The 18,527-nt window shown below is 35.0% G+C and overlaps 3 protein-coding genes across 8 annotated transcripts; all 3 read right to left on the bottom strand.

Annotated features, from left to right (window-relative positions):
- Positions 1-633: 633 nt before the first annotated feature.
- LOC103322486 (CCT motif family protein) lies at positions 634-3,457 on the bottom strand. 6 transcript variants are annotated; one of them, XM_008224414.2, is made up of 4 exons: positions 3,040-3,457; positions 2,247-2,426; positions 1,348-1,407; positions 634-1,018 (listed from the first exon to the last, which is right to left on the bottom strand). In XM_008224414.2, exons 1-4 carry the CDS (start codon positions 3,361-3,363, stop codon positions 827-829), a joined length of 756 nt encoding a protein of 251 aa, XP_008222636.2. In that variant the 5' UTR covers positions 3,364-3,457; the 3' UTR covers positions 634-826. The 6 variants fall into 6 exon arrangements, with proteins under 6 accessions (XP_008222636.2, XP_008222631.2, XP_008222648.2 ...); XM_008224409.2 differs by having other exon boundaries at positions 2,247-2,459; XM_008224426.2 differs by having other exon boundaries at positions 1,325-1,407; positions 2,247-2,459.
- Positions 3,458-12,062: 8,605 nt separating this feature from the next.
- Positions 12,063-15,463, bottom strand: LOC103322480 (beta-glucosidase 12-like). The gene is made up of 13 exons (XM_089043845.1): positions 15,281-15,463; positions 15,113-15,182; positions 14,961-15,019; positions 14,749-14,824; positions 14,351-14,428; positions 14,174-14,261; positions 13,833-14,088; positions 13,539-13,654; positions 12,896-13,113; positions 12,782-12,813; positions 12,570-12,672; positions 12,340-12,448; positions 12,063-12,234 (listed from the first exon to the last, which is right to left on the bottom strand). The coding sequence occupies exons 1-13, from the start codon at positions 15,449-15,451 to the stop codon at positions 12,063-12,065; spliced, it is 1,548 nt and encodes a 515-aa protein (XP_088899971.1). The 5' UTR covers positions 15,452-15,463.
- A 1,362-nt stretch (positions 15,464-16,825) lies between these two features.
- LOC103323775 (chitinase 2-like) lies at positions 16,826-18,005 on the bottom strand. Its single transcript, XM_008225788.2, has one exon. It carries the CDS (start codon positions 17,929-17,931, stop codon positions 17,002-17,004), a length of 930 nt encoding a protein of 309 aa, XP_008224010.1. The 5' UTR covers positions 17,932-18,005; the 3' UTR covers positions 16,826-17,001.
- Positions 18,006-18,527: the final 522 nt, after the last annotated feature.

Below are 18,527 nucleotides of genomic sequence, written 5' to 3' on the forward strand. Positions count from 1 at the left end.
ACTAAATTGTATTGGTTTCGAACCAATGTACACCCGGCATTCCCCTACATGTCAATATCAAAACTTAGAAATGGCCAACAGGTAACTTGCGACCCACTTTACTTTGCAACACCATATAGTTAAGAACTGGGGTCCTAGCATTTAGGCTTTCCAAAACATCCTATAAATATATGAGCTCAAGGAAATAAAATATAGAAAAGCACAAAAATTTGTGCTACTTTTAAGTTTGAATATATAGGCTGCATATAACTCGATGGGCTCTATCGCATATTGACATTTAAGATGGTGACTGTTATCACATTTGAAATTCTATAATGAGGGTGTCATATCCTCTCATGTAAACCTTCATATTAGCTATAAGATCATTTTATTAAACTTAAGTGAAGTTACTATTTAGATGAATCATGTGGCTAATATAAAGGTCCACATCTATGATCTATATATGACATCCTCACCATAGAATGACTCGTCACCATATGCCTATTTAATAAACTCTATTTTTCCTCTTCTTTTCAATGAAATGACTTTGTTTTCATTTTTTCCAATCAGTAGTCACTAAAGTAAAGCTTGAACATGACCTCATATAAGCCAAATTAGGCAAATCTAAAACTTAATCCTTGATTAATTTAAGTCTTAATTAAAAATTGCACATTGTCATTCCAAATCACCTATATTTACATTACCTACTTCAAGCTAAATAGCGCTTAAAGTGCGGCATTCTGCATAATAATAGTAATAACAATAATAATTAAAGTTCAAACCAAGCAGCCTAAAATTTTCCTAGCTACTTGCTAAAACATGACACATAGAGTGGTCCTATATGTTACTAGATCATGGAATTAGATTCAATAGAAGAGAATGCATCTAGAAGGTTGATCCAACTATCGCCGTCCTCCTCGTCTTCCTCCCCACTTATGTGACTCCACTGAACAGGAGAGTTCTTCTCAATTTCGTCATTCCTTGCAAATCGTCCTCTGATGCGTGGCCGGCTGTCCGCCAACGTCTTCCGGCAAGCATACTGAATTCAGGAATGCTATATTAGTGCTTGTAATAGAAAGGGCAAAAGAGAAAGTTCAGGATGAAATGCACTGACATAAATACAAAAGTAACATGGTTCTATATTACTACTATCATTTGACATATATTATTCTTTGTGACAACCAATACCCTTTTCTTAAGGAAACAAGAACATTTTGTGTGGCTGTTTGGTCACAATTTATTATTCAATCAAAAGGGGGTTCATGCTTGTGCAATTCAGAGTTGGTTTCCAAGTAGAAGAAGTTAATTGATCTAGCACTAGTGCAAAAAACCAAAATTGATGTACCACTCTCTCTTGGGAAAGTTTACAATTTCAAACAGACATCCAAAGGGTAAGACAATAGAAGGTTGAACGTCTGTTATTACGACCTGCATAGACATAAAGATGGAATGAAAGTTGATCTGCAAACAGGATTAGTTAAGCATTATATAATTAAAAAGATATTGACCAGCAGAAAGGTAAAAAATTTTGGATTGTCGATATAATTAAAATTTTATGTGATAATTAAAGAAAATCGATTACAGTATTTCATACTAAATTGGAATTAACTTACTCAATTGCATCACATACCACAGATGGTGACAACCCCCATGAAAAATCACAACATGCAGTAGGTGTTAGTACTTGAAAATAAGTATTCTATATTTCTTTCGCACGCTACATGTTGAAATAAAAGAAGTTAAAACGGAGTGCGAAGTGTAACTATTACACGAATCGGAGTGCCAAGGTTTAACAATTTCCATGCATAAATTATTCAAGTGCACAGATAGAATGTCATTTCATCCAATTTTTTCAAACAATTGTTGAGCTAGCTATGGCTATCCTATTGCATCCAAAAGACCACTAAAACTATCAACAGCGCATATGTCAAACGTGCACTAGCATATCTTTTACACTAGTTGAAAATGAAATAAAAGCAATGTAGGATGTGACACACACCAAAGCTTGGAATGATATATACATAGGAAGCTAAAATCTTACATGAAAATATAATTGATGTGAGCAATTGTGGGCCAAAAAGCAATAAGATAACTATATACACACACTCATGCCATAAAGCTTAAAGTAGAGCTAGCTAGTGGGTCATTGGGTCAAGCAGCAACTAGTCAAAAAAATTCGATTGATCTATTATATTTTGAAGCAAATTAAAATAAATAAATAAATATATATTATTGAAGCAAATAAATAAATAAATAATTGAAGTAACCTTAATGGTCTTGTTGAAGTTCCTGAGGTTGCGCTTGTTTCTATACCTCTCAATTCTCTCTTTCTTCTCCTCAGGATTATATCGACAGGCTTTGCTCATCCCTTCTATGATCATACTGCTCTCACTCGACAAGGGACTAGTTTCTGATGATGATCTATTGTAACCACAATATTGCAATTGCTGTGGCATTCCATTGTTCATATTATTTATCAGCTGCATGCGTCCACAATATATATATTATGGCACAAAACACAAATAATTTCACTCGAACTCAACAACCCCACAAGAAATATTTACGAAGCAAAATTGTATAAATGTTATCTTGTCAGACTGTTTTAAGAATATTTTAAACTACTAATTATGCTAACTTTTGTCGGCAATATTTGGGAAGTAAAATCGCACAAATGTTATCTCGTCGCCTTGTTTGAAGAATTTTCCAAAGTATTAATCATGTTAATTTTTGTCTGATTGTAGGATCATACACAGTAAATTTGAACTATTCACATCATGTCAAATTTTGTATGTATGTGTCGAAGTCTGTTAACATATATACAAACTATTGATTATGTTAATTGTTGCTACGACTAATACAATTATTTATCGTACAACATATTGTTAAATCACTCTCATGCACCTAAAAACTTGATTATGCATTGTGATTAGTTTTTATGCGTATCTGTGACGGCGTATCTGTGAGGGTGTGAAATGGTAGAGAAAGAAATTAATTAATGTGGGCATTTGAGTCACTTTAGTTGAAGTAACTAAATTAACTAACTCTCTGTACATATCGAACCTGCAAATCCAAGTCTCCGGTGCTGTAAACCCTGCGGACGGGGCCGGTCTCCAACTCGAGCAAGTCGGAGACCAGCCTGTGAGTCCCGCAAGAGGTCTTCTGGAGCGAATGGCTGCTGACGCTGCGCTGAATCAGCGTAGCGCAATCACCAGTCCTGCTGCTGATCGGGGAGGCGCCGTAGCTGCTGGAGCAGCTGCTGCAGCTGTTGCTGAACTCAGCCGAGACGAGCAGCTGCTCATGATAAAGCAACGGATGAGCCGGTGGCGAGCCCTGGAACTGGAAGTCGGCGGCGCGTGGGAATGCGGTGCTGTTGTGTCCGTACATTGGCGCGTGGGTTTAGGGTTTTAGGAAGGGTTTGGGAGATTTTTGATGAGTGGAGTGCAGGAGTGAAGATGAATTTATGAACGTGGGCTGGAAGGCTGGGACTTTGCAGGGGTACTTAAAGAGCGAAGAGGGAGGAGGGAGGATGGGAAGGCGGGGCCCAGAGAGCAGAGAAGAGATGGGACAGGTCTGCAGGATGACGTGGACGATGATGTCACGCTATTGGGGGAAAAGCGTTGACCTGCTTCCTTCTTTTACCTACTTGTGTTGTGTAACTGTGTTCTGCTTCTACTGGAGGTTGGGGGTGGGGGTGGGACGAGACGTTAGCCTACCAGTAGAGTGCCCTTTGAAGAAATTCTTTAAAACCTCTCTTACACTTTAGCTACTATATGTTGCTAAAATGTGAATTTGGATGACAAGTTTAGATACGATGAAGAAAATTTTCAAGATGAGTGATTTTTGGCTCAAGGAAAGCAAGTATCAAATGAGCCCATAATTCTATCTTATAAATTGAGAATTTAATTCAAAATCTGACAACGTATACATTGAGAATTTCATTCATAGTCCGACAACATATAAAAGAGATTTTGCCTATGTTCTATAATATTAAGAGTCAGCAATGCTGGAAGGTGCTCCACCTAAAGACTGTACTGCAATGTTCTCTCTATATCTAGCCACTCAACTTCTGAATTTTTGGGTCTGAAAGTTTTGATGAAGTTTATCCTTCTAAATTGAAAAAAAGGACAAAAATGAAAAAGAAGAAAGGAAACCTAACACAATGCAACCGGGAAACCTCATCTGCTAAATCCGGTACATAGAAGTTTTCCTTTGGCTCACCAAAATCAAAATACACCACTATGAGGTTCCAATAAAGTAATTAATTATTTCCCCTATATATTGATGAAGCAATAATGTTGTATGGCATAAGTGGTAAGTTTCTTGTAACTAAGTGAAGTATGGGACGCCCATGGAGGCCCCGCGTTGTGTATGATATGAATGAATCTGGGGAGCAGAAATGCAGAAGCTCCAAGCCTAATACAAAAGATACGAATATACCACAACACAAAATAAAATAGTAAATAGTAAATAGTAAATATCAAAACCAATAGAGGATATCCTTGCATGATGTGCTTACTCAATTGTTTCTTAGGTTTCTGCATATAATATGAACTAATGTGTACGCCTAGATATTTATTTGTGGTTATAAATTGTTTTGCCTAACTACTTGTTCACACTTCTAAACATGAGTATTAAAAGGACATGCACTACTTAGCTATAGGTTTTAAATGTCAACTCTCAGCCTGTGAGTATTAATTAGGACATGCACTACTTAGCATGCAATGAACTTAATTAGAGGTTTTCTTAGCCCTACAAGGATGTCCCTCAAATGAGCATATTTGAGGAATCTCTCCACTGAAGATATATATATATATATATATATATATATCCTCAAATAATTTTATTTGAGAGACACCATTTAGGTTCTCTTACAATTTTTTTTTAACGATCCAAACCATCTATTTTTTTAAGTCTACATTCATAGATTATCCTTACAAAAAATTGGACAAATTGGAAACCGTTTCAACATCCAATTATGTCATACAAAATCAGTGAACACGGTGCTTCAAGAAAGTACTAAAATTTCAATATTTCAATTAAGTGGTCAAATGATATTAGATTCAAGTGATTTTTTGTAGAGATGATTTTTGAATGAATATTTACAAAATATACGATTTGGATTAATGAAATATAATTATTTGAGGGATCTCTCAACTGAAGCTCTATATATATATATATATATATATATATATATCTCTAGAAGTCTATCCAGTACTTAGGTTTCATGGGGATTTTTTAGCTGAATTTTAATTTTGTTTGTCGTTTTCATTTTGTATATTTATAATTTAATTTTTTTTGGGCTAAAGATAATATTCACTTGGATGGAGGTCGGTCCTTTTAATTAGATTTCGTGGACCTGAGCTTTGGAGACTAGGTTTACTGTGGAAAATATTTTGTAATATTATTAGTTTTTTCTCATGATTTTGTGAAGTGTGAACCAATTGGGGAAGTTCCACTAACCCAACACATTCGGTCAAACAATGAAGTTGCTAGCAAGTAGCAAGAATTGGGCGGTACTTTTTCAAAGGTAGTCCTATTTATGCATATATATATATATATATATATTTTCTTTTCTGCCTCTCCCAGTTTGTGAAATTATGATAACCACATTGCCAGCGAGAGATCTAAAAAATCTTACCCAACTTGTTGCATTTTGACAACAAATAAAAAGATTGACCCCACCACCACTTAGATCCACATGAGAGCTACAGAGAAATAGTTATTTAACACATCTAGCTCCATGTGAGGAGCATATAGTCCTCCCAATCATATGAATCAAGTGTAGGAAATATATACCTATTATATATAGATTTTCTCTTATGCAGATACCCTCCTTATTTTCTTTCTTGTTTATAGCGTCTGCAGATACGTTAGATACGTTCTTTATTTTCCTTCCTGTTTATAACGTCCGTAGATACGTCTGGATGTGAGAAGAACTACTATTATATATATATATATATATATATATTCTCTAGACAAACGTACCAACCCTCTTGTTAGCTAGGAAGGATATGATAGTTAGGGTCTTCATACAATTATGATCATCAAAGTGTCATTGTCTTGCTTCTAATAACATTCGAACCTTATTTTTCAACTGGGTGTGTCTCATGCTCAACTTAAAATAGGAATCTATTTCAATGTTTTACACTGAACCCATTTCTCAAAATGGGAAGTGGATAAGAAGAAAATATTTGAAAGCAATAAGCACCATGGAGATAGAGTGCTGATTTTCTTAAGGCAAAGCTCTTGAGAAGCTGATGCACAAACTAGGTGGTTCTGGAGTAGTGCAAGTGGCGCTACCACACACGACCTCTGATTTTTTAGGGTCCCGAATTTTTTTCCATGTGTATATTAATATTTTACATATAGTATATATCAAACATTCAGGACATTTACACAAGCGCTTGTTTGGTTGTATTGATTTGCAAAGCTACTTGTTTTATTTGTGACGAAGGTTTGAAGCTAGTGAATGCGCATCAATGGTTTTATTTTTAAGTTATTTTTTTATCCAGTAACCCAAAAAAAAAAAAAAATAAATAAGGGTGTTTGGACTCTCATGTGGGCCTATAGATAGTAAGTTATTTCTTTTTTTCCTTTTCCTTCTCTTGGGATTTCTTTTTCTTTCTAGTAAGAGGTTTCATATTTGACACTTTTCCTGTTATTACCAAAAAAAGAAAAGAAAAGGAAATACATACAAAAATAGAAGAATTATGTGGTATTTAACTTTCTCAAATTAGAACGTTAAATCCTTTCATAAATTCTTGCTAATTGATGATGATTGTTAGTTTTAAAAAAATTGTTCTCTTGCATTAAGTAATAGTTTTCTTTCTTTGTATCTTTTTGTTAGATTATATGAAGGCTCTAATGTAAGTTTCGCACAGGGCCCTCAAAATTTGAAGACCGGCTTCTTTCGTTTATACATGAACATACCGACACTACTATGCATATTTTTTATTAATAGGTAAAATAAAATTAAAAACAAGGAAAAACAAACATCACTAAAGGTCTATGGTTTATTTGAAAATGGGATGATAAATTTACTTATATGTTTATTTTTGGGTATAATAGCGTTCTTATGACCAAATTGACTTGGTTGAAAAGTTTGGAGTTTAGTAAATGGAAAAAACAATTACTTAAATGTTAGCCTAAAGAACACAAGAAAAGGAGCCGGGTAAACTTTAGTTTGAAAGGGTCAAAAAAGGTTCGGCTTTTGACATCAAAGAAGAACTCTACAAAATCATGCGTTTGGTTTCACAACTGCACCCCTTTGAAGCCCTCTAAAAGAAAAGGACATCCGCTAAACCTAAATATATAGATTTTTTTTTTTTGGGCGTAAACTAATTAATACCAAACTTATTGTCATTAACCTAAAGGTTGAAGCCACCCTTAGGCTGCTGAATTGAGCTTGAGCCCAGTGCAAATGGTAAAAAATGATGAGTTTAGCGCTCACATTTACTCCCTTTGATCTGATTCCTAGTTTTGAATGTATTTGATTAGGGATTTCAACATGGAACTCTAATAATTTTTCATTCCTTAGGTGTAAGTCAATGCATGGGAAGTAAGGGAATAAGGAATTAGAATGATTCTAATACCCATTATTGATATGTAAACATATTAGGCTATCTCACACGAGCACTTTTTTAATTTTTTTAATAAAAAATATAGCATATTCCTATGAAATTTCCTTACTCTACCCTTGCTTAGGCATGATTTAAATTTGGTTAATTATGGGCTCCGATCAATGTTGAAATCTAGGGCATAGAGATATTACTTGCTTGAACCCCAAAATCTCTTATATATGATGATGCAAACTTTGAAAACTTTGACAAGGTAATCAATGAAGATGTACATTGACCATGCGATGGAGAGGGGACCTCTTTAGCATCTTCTACTTAATTGTAGGTCCATGAGAATCATCTATATCACTTCAAAAAGGGGTATCTGTCTGTCCTTGAGAAAACTCAGTCACACCAAAATTCAAATCGATTGCCTTGAAGACTCTTATATATATATATTGATTCAAGCAAACAACAACAACAAAGTAACTAACTGGGCAGGCATATACGAAAAAACGTTTCGTTACTCGGTTGGTCAACAACTAGGTTGAAGCCATCGGCAGCCAATTGGGTCGAACTACTGTAATTCTGTGCACTGTTGCATTCAGAAAACAACATATTATTGCAATGCCATTGCGTAACGTAAACAACGTATGCAACAGTGCTTTTCTACCAACTTGATGTACCTTGTCCCCATATGTTGCTTCTTGTTTTTCCCTTCTCCCATCATTACTTGTATATATGTATATAGTACTTCAGCCCTCAAATAATGTTATCTAAGCGATTCAGTAAAAACATTATATTATTTTTCAATAAAAGGAAACTATATATACAGAATCGAGTTTGAAGGTATTAATTGCACGATTCGGGTTTAATAAATGAAATGAAAGAGCTAGCTCTTGACTTTTATTTATTTATTATAATCGTGTGAGACTCATCATACGACAATGTTTTCTTGTTAAAGAGCAAAACAGCCCCAGTCTAATAAGTTTAGATGAAAGTATACCGTTGTTACTAAGCTAATTTTTCTTATTAATAATAATAGTATAGATTTTTTTTTAAAAAAATCAGTTTTCCAAGCAATTTTGCAATACAACCGCGTAAGACTCAAATACATTTAAGTGATAACAATATTATAGGCCAGACGTAGGAATAATTTTTCTGTTTTCTTCTAGCTTCTTTTTATTTATTTATTTTTCTTTTCAAATTTATATAGTTAAGGAGAGGAAAAGAAAAGAAAAGAAAAGCATCTTTAATTAGTATCCAAGTAGTTCTTGTCACAAAAAAGTAAAAGAAAAAGAAAAAGTAGTTCTGCTAGGCTATGAGATGGAAATAATGCATGCCTATAACCTAGTAGGCAAATTGTGCTCTTATTCATGTGGTGGACCTCAGGAAAATGCAGGTGGGGTTTCTTCTAGATAATGAAATTGGGTAGCTTGTGGGTTTGTGATCAAATGGGGTCAACAACAAGAAATTAGAACAGTTTCCCCACTAGCATATGGGTGATTTTGTGACCATATTGTTTAACGTTATATCAGCCTCAAGTCAAGCCCACATGTGATATGCCTGTACCTAAATTATTCACAACCAAACAATATTTTATATATATAACACATTCTGTCTGTGTTTCAGTGATTTCCTATAAGCGGGACAACAATAGTGAAAACCTTGAAAGTTTACAGATGCATTACTCTTTGTTTTGGTTAGTCAAGTACTGTCAATAACGAAGGCTCTAATGATTTGCTTACCTCAATTTCGTATTAGTAAACATGTTCTTAATGAGTTCATTTCATCAAGAACTGTGATACAATTTGGGTGGCCTGTTGCTTACTTATTTACTTCATAAAAAACGTGTACGGTAATAGAGAGTGCAAAAGAGTTCTAGTATACCTATTACTTAGCAGTATTGGTGGGCTCTACTCTATATTAGAGAGATAGTACATAATGCGGTATATAAATGTGGTAAGTCTAGTATTACCCTAATGAAAATATCAAATCAATATAATACTATAGCTGCCTCTAGTTTTTCTTAATCTTTTTTAGTCATTAACTAATGATGTGGTAAATCCCTTTTTAAAAATAATAATATATTGTTACTAGGCTTTATTGAAATGGTGTGGTTAATGACATGTATTTGGGATTCATAATTTTGATGTCTATATAAGACCTGGCCTAACTCAAAAAACTTGTTTCTCCTAGTGTGTTCTAAACTCTATAAACCGACAACCAATTTCATCCCTCGTTGAAGGCCCAATCCTTAGCCCAAAACCTCAGCTTCCTTTCTATAGTATAAAAGAAAAATAACTCTAAATGAGCTTTCAGCTGATCCCATTTATACAAGGGAAATTGGGGAAATGGGGAGTTGAACATATGATTCATTGCGGGATAAAGCAAAACCTAAACTCTTGTCATGTGTGACATAACAATTTTCTTCTTCTTGCTCGAATTCCTCCCAATAAGAAAAAAATAAAATAAAACTGTCTTCATCATGTGCGTGACTTCAAAGGATTAGGAAACCTCAAAGTTAATAAATGGCTAAATTTAGCACAAATTTGAAAAATGAAGGCTGATATTGTTGGGGTCATTAATTTGTCTTTTGACCTAGTTGGCGAAAATCAGTCACACTTCTAAACCAGAAGCAATTTTAACTGCTTACCGCGTCGAGTTTCCACATCAATGTCATTTCCAATTATTAACACTCACTTCTTTTTCACTCCTAAAGTCTTCAAAGATTGAGTGGCTAAGTTGACCATTATGATAAGAGAGAGAAAGAGAAAGTTAAGATAAGGGAGGGAGGCAATGGTAGTAAGTAAGCATTATGGTCCTTTTCATGTAGAAGATAGACATAGAGAGATGAGCATTGAGAGAGAGAGAGAGAGAGAGAGCAACGAGAGGCCGATCGATGTGTATAAGTTATAATCAGCTTTGTTGGATTAGTGTTGAGGGCTCTCTCTCTTTGTCCTTGAAAATAAAAAGACAAAGGGTCAACTCACATATTACCTTTTCTCATAGTTGGTTAGGTCTTTAATCATGGGGTGCCATCAAGAATATGGAGGAACATGAACCGCATTAATCTTCCATCGCCAAGTACCCACCCAGCTTGGCACTTGGCAAGACTAGTGCCAAGCTAAAAGGGTTTCGATTTGATATACATATGGGTAGTAAATTCGTGATTGGACATATTTGTTTTACAATAATAGACAAAAAGGAAAAAAAGAAAAAAAGACAATGAAAACTTCCTGTTGGCTTTAGGGTTTATCATCAATTTCCAATAGTTTGCAACCATTTTATGGGTTGGGATCCTTGGGTGGGGATGTGTGATGCACTAAGTCCATTCAAAGAAAGAAAAGCCCTCATGCCCGAGACTCAAAGATTTAGATTTTAGATCTCTTGTCAAGTCCAAATGGTTGGGCTGTCTTTTTGCTTGCACTTTGTTTTGATTGTTTTTCTCTCAAAATTTGCAACCATATTAACCTAAGACTTCATTACTCAAAGGCTTCGAAATCCAGTTTCAAAACTCAACATCACCAACTTCATTTGGTATATATAGCGGCACATAATTTCCATTTTATTGAAGAGAGTCTTGAGTTCAAACGTAAGAGCATTTTCAAAGGATATGTCAAATTGTCATGTGGATATGAATAGTGGGCCAATTATGAGACTTTTGTGGTTTTGGAATGCGGTGGTGTACTTCTTCAATCTTCCCTTCATTTTTCTTGTTTTTTCTTGTGTTTTCTTTCTCCTGCTTTTTTTACTCTTTGCAAGCTGGTTATTTCCTTCATTGTGCGAAGAACTATGGTTGCTATCATAGGAAGTTTTCTTTGACAGGTTCTGGGAGGAGTTGGAGTATCTTATGGGGTTGTTCTGTGTTGCCTCCTCTGTGTTTTTCTTGGTGTGTTTCTTGTGGCTCTGACCCTTTGTGTGCCGAAAGGACTATGACTGTTCTGATAGAAGGCTTTCTTTGACAGTTCAGGATGGTTTTGGTGTGCTTTCCTGCATGATCCTTTGTGTTGGTCTTCTAGTAGTTTGGTAGTTTGTTTTTCTTTATTTATAATGGTTTAGTGATTTTGGGTTGGACTCTTCTGTTAATCCATGATATTTTTGGTACTCTTTCTACCCTAAGGTTTTCCCATGCGGTTTTCCTAGGAAGGTTTCAATGAGGTTATTGTTTTCATGTTGTCTTATATATGTATAAACCTATTTGATTATGAATGAAATCCCTTTTCTCTATAATTTTTTTTTATTATTTTAAAAAAGTCTTATACACAAGGTTGTTGTTCCAAGTTTATTTCAACCTAAAACAAGCTAGATGTGCTCCAAATTACGTCCGAGTACAAGTTAAATTAGGCAAGGAATTGGATACATAATAGGCATTTATTTTTATTCATCATTTGGAATTTAAATATAGTACACAAATGTGATCTCCCTAATATTGTACAAATAACAATCCCATTATTAAAGGAATACAAATAAGGAAAGAAGGAAATGATCCATTTAAACGTTTATATTGTGAATAATAGGACTTCTTCAATACTTCTTGAGAAAACTTTTGAACCAGTGTGCTGAGAGTTTTGGGAGTCTTTTCAACCCATTATTGTAATCCACAAAATTGATACCAAATCGAACAGTGTATCCAACATTCCATTCAAAGTTGTCTAGCAATGACCATAGAAAGTATCCCTTAACTTTGACACCATTTCTAGACAAAAAGGAAAAAACATCAAAAAATCAAATGTATTGATTTCAATGTAATGGTTTAATAACCCAAATGTAAGGAGGCATGTGGTAGTCAATTAGAACTTACTTGATTGCACTTTGAACATAAAAGAGGTGAAGCATGTGGTAGTCAACTCTCTTGGTATCATAAAGGGCTTCCTTAAGTGATAATTTTGGATCATTCAACTCATCAATGCCTATACAATATGCCCATTATTATATAGTATTGAATTAGACATTATAGCAATTAATTGTATTTTACACAGTATGTATGTGAAACATTGATGATGAAATTAATTAAGGCTAAAAAATTATTACCATTCTCGGTAATGTAAATGATTGGATCATTGTACTTTTCCTTTGTGTAGAGTAAAAAATCTTGAATTCCTATTGGGTAAACATTTAGCCAATCTGAAGCACTCTGCAGTTCCATTTGAAGATAATTGAGATTTATAGGAGTTACATTTATAAGTGAAAAGGATTAATCATGGAATTTCTAATAGCTTAAGTTAAAACTTCACTATTATTACCTTTACACCAATGGGGACTCCATTGCGCTTAGCTGCCACAACATATATTAATGTTAAAATGTGATTATTCTAGAAACTTAGATTGCTTGAGATAAGTTTTCAATTTGTACTCACATGTAAGATTCACACGAGTATCTGTTATGTAGCTTGCATGTACAGAAATATTATGAGATGCATCACTTGCATAGAAACCAGTATAGTAATTTAGTCCAAGAAAATCAAATGACCCAATTAGTAACTTGGATTGTTCTTCTGTGAATTTTGGTAATCGCTCTTGAACAAGAGACTGCATGATGTGCGGATAGTTACCACTTGTTAATGGCTCCATAAACCTACAAAACAATGGAATTCCCAAGCATGAACTTAGTATTCTATAATGCACTTTTTGCTAGTAAATGTTATATTTGTAAATAAACATTTAACTGAGTTGATATATAGATGACAAAAAGTCACTTTTGATCCATTTGTTTGTCGGATTTTCTAGTTCGTCTATATGGTTTCAATTATGAAGATTGGACCCATGTAGTTTGATATCCATCGCAATTAAAGGACACATCCAAATTTCCATCCAATTATTTGAGTAAGCATGTGTCCCTTACGTAGATAGGTATTTTGGACAGAAATTTTTGATGTGTCCTTAAATAACAACCAATATCAAACTATAGATATCAAGTTCCCTGAATTAAAACCACATGAATCAAAGTGAAAAATCTGGCAATCTACAAGGATCAAAGTGACCCTTGCCCTATACACTTGCCATCCAAAAGTAAAGTCCAAAGCTCGTAATGCAGCCTTTTGATCTTCATTTGCCTCAGAAAGAGGCACAAACCAGGGTGACACAAGCGTAAGTCCTATCACACCTTTTTGAGATGCCTGCAAAAGAGCACCAATCTTAGTTTATTTAGAGCTAGAAAAATGGACAACCTTTGTTTATCTCACTATACAAAATTTTCCCTCTTATATTTCAATTTAATACCACTCGTATAGAATTCTCAATTAGGAACCAACATTCTGGGAAAATAAAATAAAATAAAGAACTAATGGATTGGACCTGAAATTTATTCTTATACAAATTTGCAGCAGCCGCATGAGCAAGGAGGAGGTGGTGTGTCACCAGATATGGTTCAATAGCTGAATTTCCACCTGTGCAATTTAATTTTTGCCAAGTAGAGCATCGTCCTGGTGCCATAGAGCCAGATGCATAACCATTGCTACTATAGGTATATGGCTCATTCAACGTGGTCCAATACTTTACTCGATCACCAAATTTCTTATAACATAGTTCTGCATAGTCTTGAAAATGATTGCTGTATATACACATTTTAGAATATGTGTTATAGTAGTATGTATTTAATGATCTATATTTTATAGAGGATAAAAATTTTCACTTACACAACACGAGGGCTTAAAAAACCACCATATTCGTCTTCTAAAGTTTGAGGAAGATCCCAATGAAAGAGTGTAACAAATGGCTTTAGACCTATATATGTACATGATCAGTAGTAAAAGCAAATTAAAATTTGATTGAATAATAATTTTTATGAGTGCAGGTAATGTGGGATGATTCACCATTTCGAAGGAGTTCATTGATTAGATTGTTGTAGTATGTGATTCCATCCTCGTTCACACCGTCACTTAACTTTCCACCTAATAATAATTATAACAAAAAGCAAGCAAATAAGGAAGTAACTCAATCTACAAATAGAAATTAAACTAATATTCTGGCCTTTTGAAGTTCTAATTCAATTTGGTTCAATTCTTTCAATGAACCCCTTTTAATTGAGAACAAAATCTTGGTTATATTCCACGTACTGTAGACAATAGGATACATTACTTGATCTAAAAACACAAAGGGAGAGTAAGTGTACGCAGGAAAAAAAGCAAGAAGAAAAAAGTACAAGGAATTGTTATGGATAATAGTGACGATTGGTCTAAGCCAAAGATGTCAATGCAGATGATGAACATACTTGGTAACAATCTGGACCACGAGATAGAGAATCTATAAGCGTCTAACCCCATATCTTTCATAAGACCCACATCTTCCTGCAGTACAGAACACAAAAGATAGCATAAGAAATAAGGTAAAAACTAAGGATCTCACATCTTCAGGCTTCAAAGCTCAATTAGTATGTACACAATGCGACTTTCAAGTACAAAAGGGGAAGAGAGCATTTTGAACCTTATACTTGTGATATTGATCAACAGCGATGTCTCCGTTACTGCGATCAGCAATTCTTTCTGCAATTAATCGTAAATTTTTTTTAATTATTTGCGAAAATTCACAAAAGTGAAAAAAGTAGCTTAACTAATTGATTATTTGATTAGATAGACCTGAATGATTGTGGGTGTAGGTATCCCATATGCTTGGTCCTCTACCACCTTCACTTGCAGCACCTTCATACTGAAATGTTACACACACTGAACATGTCAATATATATGTTATGCATGGATGCTAACTAATTGGTCTTACATTGAAAGGACTTGAGGGTACTTCATGACCTGGTAAGATCCTGAAGCTGAGCCAAATATGAAACCTGGTGGAAAACTGCTCCTGTTGAAGGGAGTGTCAATATGAATGGGTGGAACTGTAAGAGCAGCTTCGCTATTTGTCAATGCAAAGCCAATTACTAGCACCACAACTAAAATCAAAGACCTGCGTTGCATTTCCATAACTGGGTGTTTGTGTTGATCCAGATTGATTGCCTTTACCTGGCATATAGCATGGCATTTATATAGAGGGAGTACGTGTTGAGATAGCGTCTCGAATTAGTGATCAAAAGCAAGTGAAGTTTATTTATTTATTTTAGTTTGAGTCATATTTGCGTATGTGTTTGGGATTACTTGTTGTTTTGGTCTTGGGTATTCACATGGATTGCGAGTAGTGAAATTACTTAAGTGCGTGATTGAAGATGCTATTTCCTCTTCCTTGTAATTTTGCTACTTTCTTGGTGGAACGTTGCCATTAAAGCTTTTTTTAGAAGTGATTATTTTTATATTAAAAAAAGTAGGGAGAGTGCCAAAGAGGAAGGGGTAGTTAGTTATGTACACACACAGTCCCTTCGTGTTTCATTGAAGCTTGTTTTAGTGGTGATTAGTTCAGGGAAAAGGGGGAGGATAACTTTAGAGGAGAGAAACTCTCATGTAACGGAGATATTACTTTTTGTCATTCCTGACTAATAACACAATGACATAAAATAAGGATAATTTCTCCCAGTATCATTATGTTATTGATCGGGGAATAACAAAAAATGTTATCCCTATTACAAAAAAGTTTTTTTCTACTTTAGACTTAGAGGCCAAGTGTGGCCCCGGCCATGCACCTAAACAAATGGGTTGCATGAGGAAGAAAACTTTGTTATTGTAAGTAGGTGCATTTAAAATTTGGGTACCTAAAAAGTTTAGTGAAGTAGAATTTTACTTAGGTATCTAAAATGCTCCTGCTTTCAATTTAGATTTATTAGAATTCTACTTAGGTACTTTCAGTTTAGAGGTGCTTAATAATACAGTTAAGTTTCAATAAAAAAATAAGAAAAATCATAAATTAGAAGTTAATTAGGTACTTTGTGCTTGTATAGTTTCAATAGTTTCGATTAGTTTATTAATTGTTGCAATTTAAGGACAATATATATAGCTTATTTCTGTTTTGTTTTTTTAACAGAATCACCATGCCTCACAACATATGCGTGGGACATATTTGAGGGTAAAGTAGTCTCTTTTCCATGGTGTCAAAACACCAACACACACAAGCCTCTCAATTGCTGGTCATCGTTTGGTGGGGGCTTGAGTGCTTGTCATGATTTTTCGGGTGAAATTCAATGTTTTGATAGATAAGGTTGTGAGAATCTTTGCATCTCCTAGGTTATGGAAACTAGGAAATCGACAGATTCTGGATTAAGGACAGTGAATATCTTTGATATTTTTTCAAAGTTTGAAACTACAATTCCACCTTCTTGCGATCCAACAAGTTACATTCAGAACACAAAGAAGAAAGTTGAATTATGTAGAGGCAGGGCTAGAGTAGCACAAAAACAAGAAAACCATTTGAAATAGCAAATGTATAGACTATAGCGACTTACATACACAAACAACACAATCTGAAATATGTAAAACTCCAGGTAAATAGAAGTACAACAAGCATTACAATACCCAGGAATCCAATTCCAGAGCTTACTTCTTAATCATATTCATATAGAAGCTAAATATATAAAGATAATATAGTACTAGTGGGGGGTTGCTAAGAGAGCTTGTGATTGCTTTTCATAGCGGAAACCGATTTTCTTGGAATCATCTGCAGACCAAACAAAGATACCATGAAGTTGTTGCTCACTCTTGAGCCTGTGACAGGCAGTGAAAAAACCATTCTCAGGGGACAGTCCACCACTCCCATCACTGATAAAACTTGCCAAGACCTTCCCACCATTGTAATTGGAGCTTTGTGTCTTGAAGTAATTGATGAACTGAGACACTGTGGTGCCCTGATCGTATGCGTAAAACTGGAAATTCACATAATCTATCAAGTGGCCATAGCTCTTCCACAGGGCCAAGTAGTGGCTCTGAACTTGGTCGTCATCAAAGGGAGCAATGGAAGCAAATGATATCACTCCATTGTTCTTGAGGGTTGTTATAAGCTTCCCAATGCACTCGGAGAAGGTAGCAGGGTCTGCGCTGAAGTGCTCGTAATCAATGTCAATTCCATCCAAATTGTACTGCTGGATGATGCTTGTGAGAGAAGAAACAGCATTGGAAACCCATGAGTCAATTGAGGACGGCTTGAAGTAAGCAGAGCCACTATTCACACTGTCTCCTCCTAGGCTCAAGGCCACTTTGACATTTGAATGCTGATTTTTGATGGAGGAAACTTGGGAAGGGCTAAGATTATCAGAGTCCCAGAAGACATTGAATTTTCCATTGGTGGGAGAGGAGCCTGAGGGGTCATAATCTATGGCAAATGAGAGAAGGAAGTGGAATTCAACATTTGGGTTTATGGGGACATCAGAAAACTTGACATTGTTGAATTCAGCTCCTATGTATTCTCTGAAGAGATCTGAGTTTGCTGGTGCTGCTTGGATTGATGTGGGGGATGTGAGGAAGGCTTGAAGGAAGAAAAGGGTGAAGATGAGCTTAAGCTTTGGGAGTGCCATATTGCTCATATAATATTGAAGACTGCTAGATGTTTTCGTATTTATGTATGTTTATGAGTGAAATTGAAACTTGTTAGCTGCCAGTTATATAGTGTAGCACTCAGTGTGAATATGCAGATAAGGGATATGTGGAAACAAGCTAGTTGATCTGGTTGTGTGTGTGCAGTGCCGTTACAGTAAGTTTGTTTGTGTAGAGCTTTGTCTTGGCAGGATTGCAAGAGACAAAATTGAGGTAGTCATCTAGATTGTGTATAATTTTTATATTATCTCTGGCTGGTAAAGCCCATCAATTGCCAAAGTCATTTGAATTATGCAGTTTAGAAATTTAATATAGGAACTTATTGCAGACAATATCACGAGAGGTCCCAAATTCGATCCCTCTTGCCCATACTACTTAAAGAGTTCAGTGTGATAATTCATATATGCTCAACTTGCATTATGTATTTTTTTTTTCCCATTGCTGAAAGTGAAGGACAATCTTTGGATTAGTAGGAGGTATAACTCATTCCTAAGCTAATCAAATAACTCTTATCAGGACTTGAGTCTAAAAATCCTCTATATATACATATATATACATATATATATATATGTGCGCAAATTTTATT

This window comes from Prunus mume, linkage group LG1, assembly GCF_029339155.1.
Source record: "Prunus mume cultivar Tortuosa linkage group LG1, ASM2933915v1, whole genome shotgun sequence".
NCBI lineage: Eukaryota > Viridiplantae > Streptophyta > Magnoliopsida > Rosales > Rosaceae > Prunus > Prunus mume.

Bases quoted from the DNA above. Each gene is read 5' to 3' on its own strand.
- LOC103322480 (XM_089043845.1), bottom strand. From the start codon at position 15,451: ATGGAAATGCAACGCAGGTCTTTGATTTTAGTTGTGGTGCTAGTAATT. The intron at 14,262-14,350 runs GTGAATCATCCC...GTACATATATAG, and splicing joins CAATGAACTCCTTCGAAATG to GTCTAAAGCCATTTGTTACA. The intron at 14,089-14,173 runs GTAAGTGAAAAT...GTGTATATACAG, and splicing joins TTTTTAAGCCCTCGTGTTGT to CAATCATTTTCAAGACTATG.
- LOC103323775 (XM_008225788.2), bottom strand. From the start codon at position 17,931: ATGAGCAATATGGCACTCCCAAAGCTTAAGCTCATCTTCACCCTTTTC.
- LOC103322486 (XM_008224409.2), bottom strand. From the start codon at position 3,363: ATGTACGGACACAACAGCACCGCATTCCCACGCGCCGCCGACTTCCAG. The intron at 1,408-2,246 runs GTTACTTCAATT...ATGTCTATGCAG, and splicing joins ACTTCAACAAGACCATTAAG to GTCGTAATAACAGACGTTCA. The intron at 1,019-1,347 runs GTAAACTTTCCC...TCCTGAATTCAG, and splicing joins TTGGATGTCTGTTTGAAATT to TATGCTTGCCGGAAGACGTT.